The sequence below is a fragment of the Eleutherodactylus coqui genome, chromosome 11, assembly GCF_035609145.1.
Source record: "Eleutherodactylus coqui strain aEleCoq1 chromosome 11, aEleCoq1.hap1, whole genome shotgun sequence".
Classification (NCBI taxonomy): Eukaryota; Metazoa; Chordata; class Amphibia; order Anura; family Eleutherodactylidae; genus Eleutherodactylus; species Eleutherodactylus coqui.
The window spans coordinates 15,579,265-15,592,534 of NC_089847.1; the positions used below are offsets into that span (position 1 = coordinate 15,579,265).

Genomic DNA, 13,270 nt, shown 5'->3' on the forward strand with positions numbered 1-13,270 from the left:
CCGAAAAAAGTTCTTTCAGTTAGCATGTGTACAGTGGCTCATTTGACTCGAGGAGAACAGCGCCAGTGGTGGTTTCTTGTGTTCTTTCCCCAGGCTGAAAAGGGGTTAATTAACATACATCAAAAAGACACCCAGTTCCTTGCATTAACCGCCTGTCAAAGCTGTAAGTCACTGTGCTGTTGTGTTTCCTGGGATGATTCGCCCTTCTTTACACCTTCCATTCCATATTTCTCTATACTGCTAGACTCTCAAGTACATTTTCTCCACATATTTGCCTGTAAACAAAATGCAGGAAAGCTTGAACTTGGAAAGCAGCTCATTGCATTTTCAAGGACTTTTCGTTGTCGGTCACTAAGGCGTCGTTGCAGTGAACCAGGTCTTCTTCTGGAAGGTCTGGTTGAGGGTATACAACATAGCAAATTTTCTGTCCGCAGTATGTCATCTTTTCTGAAAGGAAAGTGTAAATAGTGTTATTATGGAGGTAAGACATGAAGACGTAATGTGGTACTAATGTAGTGGTGCCACCAACACTACACTGAGTCCCAACAGCGACATCGAAATGGACTCTAGTACTTCAAGAGAGGTCTTGAGCTGGTCAAACTATAACAGAATCAAACCTAAAGGTCTGAGATGTTCACAGTAGAGAGTGGGTCTCATCTGCCCAAACAGATCCATTCAATGACAGAACCGAAAGCCGCTGAACGGACCTGATTGGCTTCTGTTATGGTGTCTAGCATTGTCCTAAATGAAAAGGCTGCACTATGTTCTCTGGGATTTTATGCCTGTACAAAAAGCTCCTAACTGAGCCTATGGTGCAGATGTAAGCCTAGCCGTAGGTTCTCAAAAACGAAGAAAAATGGGCCCAAACTGATATGGGGTCTGTCTTTGCTAAAGGTTAAAAATTACATTTTTCTAGCAATGATATTAATTTTAATGGCATATTCAAAGGATACGTCTGTGGTCATGAAGAAGCGCAGAGCCGGCTAAAAAAGATTAAAATTGACAAATTGCTGGGCCCAGATGGAATACACCTAAGGATTCTAAGAGAACTAAGGGACGTGATAGACAGGCCTCTATTTCGAATATTTAGGGACTCCATTGAGACCGGGGTTGTACCACTGGATTGACGCATTGCCAATGTGGTTCCAATATACAAAAAGGGGTCAAGAAGAGAGCCTGGTAACTACAGGCCAGTAAGTCTCACTTGAATAATTGGAAAAATACTCGAGGGGTTTCTGAGAGTTGCCATCCTGGAATATCTCAAGGAAAACAATGGTATAACTTCTCATCAGCACAGTCGATCATTTCAAACCAATTTGATCAGCTACTACAACGAAGTTCTAGGCTGGACAGGGAGAGTCTATTGATCTCACACATCTATATTTTTCTAAAGCATTTAACACCGTGCCGCATAATAGGTTAATATATAAAATGAGACAGCTCGGTCTGGGTGAAAACGTGTGTATCTGGGCAAAGAACTGGCTTAGAGATAGAAAGCAGAGGGTGGTAATAAATGGTTCGTTCCCCGATTCGGCCACCGTTGCTAGCGGGGTGCCACAGGGTTCAGTATTAGGCCCCATTCTGTTCAATATATTTATCAATGAACTGATAGAGGGACTGAACAGTAAAATATCAATGTTCGCAGATGATACGAAAATATACAAGATAATTAATACAACGGAGGACAATATATGGCTACAAATGGCTCTAGATAAGTTGGGGGCTTGGGTACAAGAATTGGATGTCATCAATATACAGTAAATGGGGTACTGCTAGGGAAAAGTGATATGGAAAAAGACCTGGGGGTACTAGTGGACTGTAGACTTAACTGGAGCAATCAATGCCAGTAAGCTGCTGCAAAGGCAAATAAAGTTTTACGGTGCATTAAAAGTGGTTCTTCCACTATATAAGGAATTGTCAGGCCTCACATGGAAAACTGCGTACAGTTCTGGTCACCGGCGCTCAGGAAAGATGTTGCAGCTCATGAGACGGTTCAAAGAAGGGCAACTAAATTAATAAACGGAATGGGAGGACTGGAATACCCAGAGAGGCTGTCAAAATTGGGATTATTTACCCTGGAAAAAAGACGGCTAAGGGGTGACCAAATAACTATGTATAAATACATGAGGGGACAATACAAGGATCTCTCCCATGATCTGTTTATATGCCGGACTGCGACGTAACAAGAGGGCATCCTCTTCGTCTAGGGGAAAGAAGGTTTCATCACCAACACAGAAGGGGCTTCTTCACTGTAAGAGCAGTGAGACTGTGTAACTCTCTGCCTGAGGACGTGGTGATGGCAAAATCAATGGAGGCGTTTAAGAGGGGACTAGACGTCTTTTTGAAAAGCTATGATATTACAGAATATAGGCATTAAATAACGTGCAGGGTTGTTGATCTGGGCCTTGGAGTCAGGTAGGAACTTTCAATGTTGATCCAGGGATTATTCTGACTGCCATTATGGAGTCGGGAAGGAATTTTTTCCACCAAATGGGGTAAATTGGCTTCTGCCTCACTGGGTTTTTTTTGCCTTCCTCTGGATCAACAAGGGGGAGTGGAAACAGGCTGAACTGGATGGACATTTGTCTTTTTTTAGCCTAACATACTATGTTACTATGTAACTGCTGGGACTCTTAACGATCTCAAGACGGAGTTCTATGCCAATGGAGAATAGAACTGGGAGAAGAGGACCAAAGAGTTGGCTGCATGACTGTGGTTTCTTTATATAGTCTATGGGGATTACGTTTAGTTTTTTTGTTATACTAATGCAGAGGCTACATGTCTCAGGGTAATAGATATGGCCACCAAGGGTGCAGTAAAAACTGAAAGTACGGTGTTGACAATTACCAATATTTTGATTCAAGAGGTGCTCCGCAACCCTTTGTGTGAACAGGTCCTCCTACTTCTGATAGAGAACAACACAAAGAATGCTTACCAATAAATCTATCTACACACTTTGGTTTATTCTTCCAGTAAACAGTCAGGAAAAAGACTGGCACACCCGTTAAAATAATTATGAGTCCGACGCCACACACTATTGGTTCTGAATAGAAGCTGAATATCAGTAGGAATGCCCAGAAACATAGATAAGTGATTGGAATCAGCAGATTCACCTGAAATAAAACAGAAAATGATTAAATAATTAATTTCAGACTTATTGTGTGCCCATATTTTTTCCGCTATTCCCCTTTAAGAAATATTCTGCATAGGATACATTACGGAAGCATTGTAATTCCATTGTCGGAATCTTCAGAATATTTCAGAGATATAAATAAGTATACCAATTAATACATATTGTTGTCTGCCAGTCCCAAACTGGTCAGCATCAGTCTTTTGTCAGAACCTGCAGCATAGACTATATATATATATATATATATATATATATATATATGATGTGTATAATGGTTATCCCGCAGTCCTGAGGAACCGTATAGCCTTATGAAAAGTCATGTGCCTTGCTGCTGTCAAAGAGAAGTGAAGGTAATGTATGTGACTGCTTTTGACGAGAAAATATATTTAGTGTCGCAGATGATATTTTGAGTACTGTCTCTTTAAGAAAGTATATGCTGCTTTATTATATAACATTTAAGTAACCAAACCCTCTTATGGAGCGTAATAATGTTTAACTGGTTGTTCAGTAAAAGTTATTTTCGTAAAAAGTGGGCCTCCATCTGTCATCGCCGCGCCATCATGTAACCCGCAACATGGGCACGTACCGCCCACCCGTTACACATATGTCAATACGTTAAGATAGTGTAATTATAGCTTTAGCCAGATATCGCAATAATGTATATTTTTTCAAGGACATAACTAATGATAGATGTGCAGACAAGAACACGTCGTATTGTGTTGCTCTTACCTTAATAGGTCGGAACATTTTGGGTTTCTTGTAGCGAAGAACAATTAACCCCATAATTGTTACTCCATAGCAGAGGTAGTTAATGAAAGACACGTAATTTATCAGGGTGTACGTATCGCCAACCAGCATGATGATAATGGTCGTTCCACACTGAGAAAACAAACATCAGGAATTGTCAGTAATGTCCCAATGGGAAAACCGCAGCACGAAAAATGATCCAGACTTTGAAATGCAGTATCATCAATGTGGTTTTCCATAGAAGCAGTTCACATATTTATCAGCTACAAGGACCGGCAATTGTACTAAAACAAGCATAGGGCTCGGTCAGACAGCATTTTTTTGTAGCGCATTTTTTTTGTGTTTGCGATTCGCATCTATTAGAACCAATGCTTTTCAATGGTAGCGATCACATGTCCGATTTTTGCATGCGCAAAAAAATTGCATCGGTAAAAAATAGGGCATCGAATCGCAAAACGCAACTAAAATTTGCACATAAAGTGTGGTCCCATAGCTATCCCCTGCTACGACAGCTGTGGCAGAGGATTTCTTCATCTCTGCGGGGAGTCTCCTCATCACTGAACAATGTGACAGCACTGTCACAGTATTCAGTGACAAGGGGGATCCCCACAGGGATGAAGAATTCCCCTGTCACAGCTGTGGCAGATGAGCGTGATGTTCTCCCATTGCCTTCAATGGAGCCAGTGCTGTTGCCATCCTATTGAAAGCAATAGGATGAAGGCAAGCCATGCAGAGATTTTTGGGGAAGGGCTTCAAATATACGTCCCTCCCTGAAAATCATCCCTAGCTGTAAAAAAAAAGAGAAGAAAAAAAAAGTTAACTCACCTAGAAGTAATCAGCTCTTCTCTACATCCCTGGCAGTGTTCTTCCTTCTTCTGGTGGCCTGGGATTGAAAATCCCTGCCTCCAGAAAGCGCTGCCTCTGATTGGCTGAGCGTAGGGACCAATCACAGGTAGCGCTCAGCCGTTGAATGACAGCTGAGCGCTGCCTGTGATTGTGAAGAAATCCTCTGCCGATCGCGATCTACTCTGTATGTTGTCAATGGGTACGCCGCTGCTGCCGTCGGCCTCATTGACCACAAGGTGAATGCTGTCACATCCAGTAGTTTCACTTCCAAAGAATCCCCTGTTGCAGCTGTCACAGCCACAGCAGGGGATCGTGATGGGACCCCACTTTATGTGCGAATTTTGCCATCGTGTGACCGACAACAAGTGCGAATTTAAAAACGCTTTTAATAAATATTCACAAATCAGTCTATTTTTACTACCTAAATGAAGTACAATATCTGGCGAAAAAAGCAATCTCAGAATTACTTGGATATGCAAAACCTCTATGGAGTTGTTCTTTGTTAAAGAGACACATGTCAGATTTCCAAAATTTGACCTGGTCATTAAGGCACAAACAGGCTTGGTCACTAAGGTGTTAAGGCTGGTGACATACTACCGTATTTGAGATGCATATTTGCATTCGTAATATGGATGTGTGTCCTACACTGAATGTGGATCTTCTGTCCCGAGCATCATAGATCCTCAGAGTTCTGGACAGGAGATCCGTGATTTGGCTGGGAGACACGTCCGTATTACGGAGGCAAAAATGCAGCCAAAATCTGGTAGTGTGTTACCAGTTACTTATATGAAGCTATGGAACACACCGCCAGGGCCAGGAGACAGCCAGGTAAGTGTAAATGCTTTTATTTCATATGACAGGTTAAAAGACCAAAGTCGGAATCAGGCAACACGTTTCTCTGCCTTGGACCGGTGGCTTCATCAGGCCAACACAGTAATGCAGGGGCATTTAAACTTTGATGGGTGGGAGAGGAGGGGAAGAAGTTCATAGGTGACCCCTGCTGCTCCGCTGATTTGATAACGTTTCATATGCAAGAATCCATTTCTTATCCTTCTTTAGCCTGCTCTATGAGGGCTTAGTCAGACGGGCGTTTTTTGCCGCGATTTGCGCATGCGCATGCGTCCGGCGATTTTATAAAACCATTGCTTTGCAATGGTATCGGACACATGAGCGCTTTTTATGCGCTCGTCCGATAAATTATAGAACAAAAAATCGCAGATCGCACCTATCTGCGATCTGCGATTCCTGTTCTCTTCTGTATATGCGCTCAATGGGGCCGGCGGCAGCAGCGCCGACCCCATTGAGAACATATAGAAGACAAATCATTCTTCTCTGCCACAGCTGTAACAGCTGTGACAGAGAAGAACGATGTTTGCCCATTGAATTCAATAGAGCCGGCAATACAGCCGCTCCATTGAAAGCAATGGGCTGCGGCGTGCGCGGGGTGAATTGTCGGGAAGGGGTTAAATATATAAACCCTTCCCTGCAATTAATTCTAAAATGTGTTAAAATAAAAAAAAATTGTATACTCACCTTTCCGCTGCAGCCGGAGTCCAGCCGCGGCCGCTGTCAGTTCTCCTGAACTGCTTCTTGGCACTATTCAGCCGGCGGGGCTTTAAAATCCCCGCCTGCTGAATGATCTGCCTCTGATTGGTCACAGCCCTGACCAATCAGAGGCTGAAAACACTCACACACCCATTCATGAATTCATGAATGGGTGAGTGACTGCTGCCTCTCAGGGCTGAGCCAATCAGGGGCAGGTCTGACTCACATCCATTCATGAATTCATGAATGGGTGTGAGTGAGGCATGCCTCTGATTGGCTCAGCGCTGAGCCAATCAGGGGGCAGGTCTGACACACCCCCTTCACACCCACTGCAGGACGGCCGCGCGGAGCTCCGGCTGCCGGGAGAAGGTGAGTATACAATTTTTTTTTATTTTAACACATTTTAGGATGGATTGCAGGGAAGGGCTTATATATTTAATTCAATGCGCTGGACAGCTCCGGCCCGTTTCTAATGAAACGCGGCTAGGAGCAGATTTTCGGGCGATTTGCGGGCGACTTGCGCGCACCGGTCACACGATTTGCGGATGCGCATCCGTCATGCGATCCGCAAATCGCGCGAAAAATCGCCCGTCTGACTAAGGCCTCAAGGTGTATTTTAAGCCAACTAGGGACTCGTACGGGTTTTAGGGATGGTGCTCTCTTATAAGTACAGCACAGACTATTTGGAATCATATCTTTTATTTAAAGACTTTTGACAAAATATGTCAGTGTCTTTCTAAAATGGATTTGATAGGTCTTACTTTTGGGTTGTTATATTTACATTTTTCTGTAAATTGGTTGTTTTTTTTCTTCCTTGTAGGCAGTGTTCCCGAGGTAACCCCAGAACTTGTTGGATTGCATCCTGAATCAAATTCTCTGGATATTCTTTTTGTAAAAACAGATCTTTGAGTGTGGTAATGAAAAAACTTTTGAACAATTTTTTGCATATCCTATAAAATCGACAGTATGGGATGTTACAGAGACAATTGTGGTGGTGATTACCATTAAAGGGAAAATAGCCATGTTAACAAAGTTAGGCTTGATTCACACGAGCGCATATACGGCGTGTTTTTATGGCTAACCGATATACGCGACCATCTGAGCATTGATTTCCAATGCATTCGTTGACATGGGTGAATATACGGTGCGTAAAAATGACACACCGTAAAAAATGGAACATAAGCGATCGAAATACGCGCCGCCAAGTATACGGTGGGTAAAAAGATAGTTCTGGAACTATATTTCGATTGATCTACGGCGGCGGCTCCCATAGACTCCTATGGGAGCTGGAAAAAGAAAAGGAGGATGGGGCAGTTTAGCAGCATCCAACGCTGCGAAAAGCTTACAGGTGTCTTTATAAAGGCATTGGAAGTCAATACAAGGATTTATGCCGACTGAAGGCTTTCCGGGTGCAACGTATTTTTCGCTAAAAATGTTGCTCACAGTTGTGTGAATGGACGAGAAAATGCTAATTACCTCTGGACGTAATCGTGGAAAATCGACCGATCGTGCGAATTTACAGCGCTGATGAGAGATACATATATACACATATATATACACATACATGAACATACATATATTTAACCTTAATTTCTTTATATACCGTTCAGTTTTGTTATTTGTTTTAAAAATCATGCACTTCCTGTCTCTAGGAAGGTGCTATAATTATATATATATATATATATATATATATATATATATATATATTATTTTTTTTGTAATTTTTATTGAAAGTTAAACTTTTTTGAAAAAAATGTAATATATTATCATATATATGCATAGAAAAAAAAAACTAAATGTACATTTAATGTTACTAATCCCATTTCTATTATCTTCTGATCATTTTGCAGCCAAACCCATTTCATCCAGTTGCTGCTCATGTATTCATTGTGGATATATCAGGCTGGTTACTTTATTTGTATACGGTGTTGATTACAGCAAGAGAATGACATCTATTGGATGAGAGAGGCACTACATGTAATATAGAATATGATGTGCATCGAACATCTGTAGTAAATTGTGGGTAATGGATATTTAATGAATAGATATTTCATCTTTTTAATGAATGTATATAATACATCTGTATGATGACAAGCAGTTTTAATAGATATTAATGAGCAAAGATAACGGAACTCTTCTTTGATGTAATATTGGTTTCTTCCATTATTTAATTCTGTGCTAATTGCTCTGACTCCCAGACTAGGCTACAAAAGGCTAAGTGGATTCTTGCATATGAACTTCTGCCCCGCAGCTCCTGCCGGCCAAAGTTTACATGTCCCTGCATTACTGTGTATTTTATTGGCCTGACAAGGCTGCCGGTCCATGGCAGAGAAACGCGTTGTCTGGTTCTTGCTTTAGGCTTTTAACCTATTAAAATGAAAGGATTTGAAATTAAGGCCTCATGTCCACGGTCGGATCGGATTCCACATGTGGGAGTCCGCAGCGGAATCCGACCCTGGCCGTGGCAGAGCACACTGCGGGAATTCTACTCTTCCCTCTTCTTCACTGCGGATACGTGTGGAAGCGCCGCCCGGCACACATGCGCAGTGGAGTTTTTTCTTTTTAAACTCCCACTTTCCCCTAGAATCTGTGGCCCAGATCGCACGGCTTCCATTGACTTCAATGGAAGCCGTCCGTGTGGGATCCACACTGACATGGATCATGCTGCAATTTTTTTTTCTGGACTAAAAGGTGCGCAAATCAAATCTGCATGCTTTATTTCACTTGCGAACGCCCATGTTTCCCTATGGGATTCCGCAAATCAGATCCGCCCATGGATATTGGGCCTTACTCCACTGTCTCCAGGCCCCAGTGGTGTGTTCCATAGCCTCATACAATTTAGGCTTCCTTCACACAGGTGACACGGTATTGCCGCGAGAAAATTGCAGCGATATCGCATCGCTGGTCCATTTGATATCGCTGCATCTTCTAGTGGCAATACCCTGATTTTGTAGCGCTACATTGTTGCATGCGGCGCTACAAAGATGCGTGACTTTGTAGCACCACATGCGAGGATTTTCAGGGAGAGAGGGTCTTGAAATATAAGCCCTACCCTGAAAATAAGCCCTAACTGCAGAATTTTTATTTTTAAAGTATGCTTCACCTAGAAGCACTGTCCGGGGCTTCGCTGCATCTTCTTCCTCATCCCCGGCACTGGTCTCCTTCATGGCTTTTGGCCAGGGATTGAAAAATCCCCGCCTTCTTGAAGCGCTGGCTGTGATTGGCTGACGCTTAGCCAATCAGAGCCAGCGCTCGATGAATAACTGTGATTGGTTCATCGAGCGCAGGCTGTGATTGGCTAAGCGTCAGACAATCAGAGGCAGTGCTTTCAGGAGGTGGGGATTTTTTAATCCGACCAGAAGAGATGAAGGAGAATAGTGGGGGGGACCTGGGGTGAAGATGTGGCCGGCTGAGCGCTTCTAAGGTGATGTATACTGCTTTTTTCATTTTTTTCTGCAGCCAGGGCTTAGATTAGGGCTTTGACAGTAGGATTTCCTACTGTCAAAGTTGCATCACACTGCACGAAAAGCGCGTTTTCATGCGATGTGATGCAACAGAGGGGGAGGCTCCATAGGGAAACATGGGCTACAAAACCTCACGAGTCGCGGGCATATCGTGGGGCCCACACGGTTTTTGTGTCGGGATGTCGCATGCTACAAAACATCGCATGTGTGAATTAACCCATAAGAAAGCATGGGCTTCACATACATGCGATTTGTAGCATTGTAGCAACGCGACAAAATTGCGTGACTTTGTTGCCCGTGTGAAGATGGCCTTAACAGCATCCGCCTCCAAAGAAAGAAATGAGCATCCGTCAGATTTTTCCTGTGCGAGCGGTAATCGTGATTGATTTCCATCCATGTGTAGGAAGCAGCGATTCTCCATAAGGAGTAACGGGCGGCATTTCTTGGGGATTCGTGGTACGGACGCCGACAGGGAATTCCTGCAGCAAATATCCGCCCGTGTAGAGGCGGCCTTAGGCTGGTTTCAGACAAGCATATTTTACCTTTATATTTGGTCCGCATTTTGCGTACGGTAATACCGAGGTAAAGTAAACCAATAGGACTAGTCACATGACCGTATTTTTCACGGCTGTATTTGAAAAACGCAGCGTGACCGTTTTTTCTTGTCTATTTGCCTCCATATTAGTATTCTTTTCTACTGCGCAAATATGCATCAAATCTTGATCAAATATGGACGACGGATGTAATCGGAAACGCGCATTGCGGACGTATGACAACGCGCTCAGCTGTGGCCGGCCTAAAGAAGATGGCTGACGTGATTCCTGCCAGTTTATTTAAAACACATACTTTATGCCTCACAAAAAAATGTGAGGAAACGAACAGTCAGGCGTAGAAGGGCGACAAAATCTGAGCTATTTTCACCTATTAAATCTGGCGTAAACTATGTCTCGCCCGCCGGTCACGCTGCTTGCACAATAATTTGTGAAGCGGTGAGAAAATCTACAAAATCACCTGTGAGACATCATTATATATATATATATATATATATATATATATATATATATATATATATATATATATATATAGACGCACAAGAAGCCCCTGTGGAGGCCATAAGCTGGCAGTGAAGGTCAGTTGCCTACGGCAACCAATCAGGGTTCAGCTTACATTTCCAAACCTGCATAGTAACATGAACGCAGTGACCTGATTGGCTGCTGTGGGTGATCCTGTTTTCTGACAGGATTGATGCTGTGACTGAGGCAGACATGACAGCTGTGGAGTTCCTCATTACCACACAGAATCCTCTCAGGAGCGGCCGCCATAGTGCAGGCGTGTCTGGGAGAAAACGCAGCAGGCCGCAAACCTCCCAGCTGGGAATATACCAGTAATCTACCTCAGGACGGCTGCGGTAAGTGTCCGCGGCTCAGGGAGCTCCTGTTGGTGTAGTACATGAGTGGTTTCACACACGGCACACGGTTTTTGTCATGAGGCGCCGTGTTCATATGTCAGCCGCAGCACAGCGGGGAGTCATGAGAACCATTATAAACCGTACATTATTTAGTGCTTTTGAGGCATTTTCCTGGCATTTTTTTAACCCCTTGAGGCCATTTTCACAGGGCACAGAAAATCACGCGACGCAAAAATATGACCCTCATGAATTGAGTCCTACATAGGAGTGATTTATTTTTTTTCCTACGGCCCATGCCCTACTTTTGGGCGTTCCCTCGGAACGCATCGCTTCGCCCATTTTCAATGGAGCTGGCGCAGCATCGCACAGCGATCCTCTTTTAGTTGCGGCGGAAGACCGCCGCTTCCCTGAAGTGATGCAAGGTGGTTGTAACACATAAACGCATTCACACGGAAATTGCATGTTGGCGAGCGCGATATCGGACTGATACCACATCTGCCCGCGTGAAATTAGCCTGGCACTATAGGGCGTACATTTACGTCCTCGGTGTGTGGGGTTTATACAGAGCAGGATAGCGAGCCGATGCCGCTCCTTACAAGGCGAATGACGGCGGTCTGTGACAGCAAACAGCCGCTAATGCTTATCACTGCTGTTAACGTTCTAATGCATCGGTCATTGTTCGGGGGTCCCAAATGACCACCCTACAATGCCTGTCAAAATGCGGTATAATTAATTACTGTGGTAATATAAACAATCTATAGAGACTTAAAAATTGTAAAAGTGACCTTAAAAAAAATGTAAAAAAACTTAATTATTTACTTAAAAATAAAAAAAGTAAAATTTAAAAAAAAAACGTTTCCCATATTAATAATAAAAAAAATAAAAAACATATTTGGGATTGTTGTGTCCAGTCGATCAAAGGAACACATTATTTATACTGCATGAGAAATGTCATTAGAAAAAAAAACGCTAGAATTGTGTATTTTTGGTCACACCGTCTCTAAGAAAATTAAAAAAAAAAAGCTATCAAAAAAAGTCACTCAAACTCCAAGATGGTACCAATAGAAATATAGGATATCTCACAAAATAGAAGCCCTCACACAACTATATGGCGGGCAAATAAAAAAAGTTCTGGCTGTCAGAAGATGGCGGCAGAAAATAATAATTTTATTTTCTTTCAAAGATGTTTTATTTTTTAAAAGTAGTGCAACAAAAGTAAAACGGTCTCCCTTTAGTATCCTCTTAACCGTACTGACGCAGGGAATAAAGTTACCAAATCATTTTTTGCCGCAATGTCCACGCCGTAGAAAGAAGACCCCCGCCAAGATGGTGCGTTTTGCGCAGGAGTTCCTATTGACTTCTGTGGGAGTTGGATTAACATGCAGCACGCACCATGGGACATGTGAAAGAGCAAATCATGCGCAAATCTGGATAGCGCCTTTAGCTTCATTCACAAAATGTTTCCATACGCAGGGGCGATCTTTTTGCGCAGTTATTTTTGTCTGACCGAGGCCATAAGGAATTAACTGTTGTATGATCTAGATATGTTTTTAAGGTTTTTTTTTTCACAGACAGGAAAAATACGCTTGGGGAGAAAAAACATGACAAAAATGTAAAAAAAATGCATGGAATTTATGATGTTTCTTGCAAGTCAGTAAAAATGTCGCACACATAACTGTGTGATGGAAGATGTTAAGTGAGTTTTCCATTTTAGAGTTTTCACAAAAAAACATATTTTAAAAAGGGTCATACGCCTCTTTTTTACACGGCCGCGAGGATCGCATGAGATTTGTGCGTTGCGAATATGAACCCCATTTTTTTTGAAAGGGGCATATATGTGAGCAATATTTTCTTGCATCGCAATATGTTCCGCCTCTGCGCGCTCTCGCATGACATTGTTCTCCCATAGGTGCACATGGTGTGATGCGTTGCAAGTAGAGATGAGCGAGCATACTCGCTGAGGACAATTACTCGATCGAGCATTGCCCTTAGCGAGTACCTGCCCACTCCGAAGAAAAGATTCGTGGGCCGGTGCGAATGAGCGGGGAGTTGTGGCAGTGAGCAGAGGGGAGCGGGGGGGAGAGAGGGAGAGAGAGAGAGATCTCCCCTCCGTCCCCCCCCCCCCCGCGC

The 13,270-nt window shown here is 43.1% G+C and overlaps 1 protein-coding gene across 1 annotated transcript in view; it reads right to left on the reverse strand.

The window, feature by feature from the left end:
- The window catches only part of SLC7A10 (solute carrier family 7 member 10), a 72,000-nt gene continuing 58,730 nt past the window's right edge, over nt 1-13,270 (reverse strand). Inside the window, exons 9-11 of the mRNA XM_066584184.1 lie at nt 3,860-4,009; nt 2,936-3,113; nt 1-447 (exon numbers count right to left, since the gene is read on the reverse strand). Of these exons, the coding sequence (XP_066440281.1) occupies nt 317-447; nt 2,936-3,113; nt 3,860-4,009 (459 nt within the window). The 3' untranslated portion in view covers nt 1-316. The remainder of the gene's footprint in view (nt 448-2,935; nt 3,114-3,859; nt 4,010-13,270) is intronic.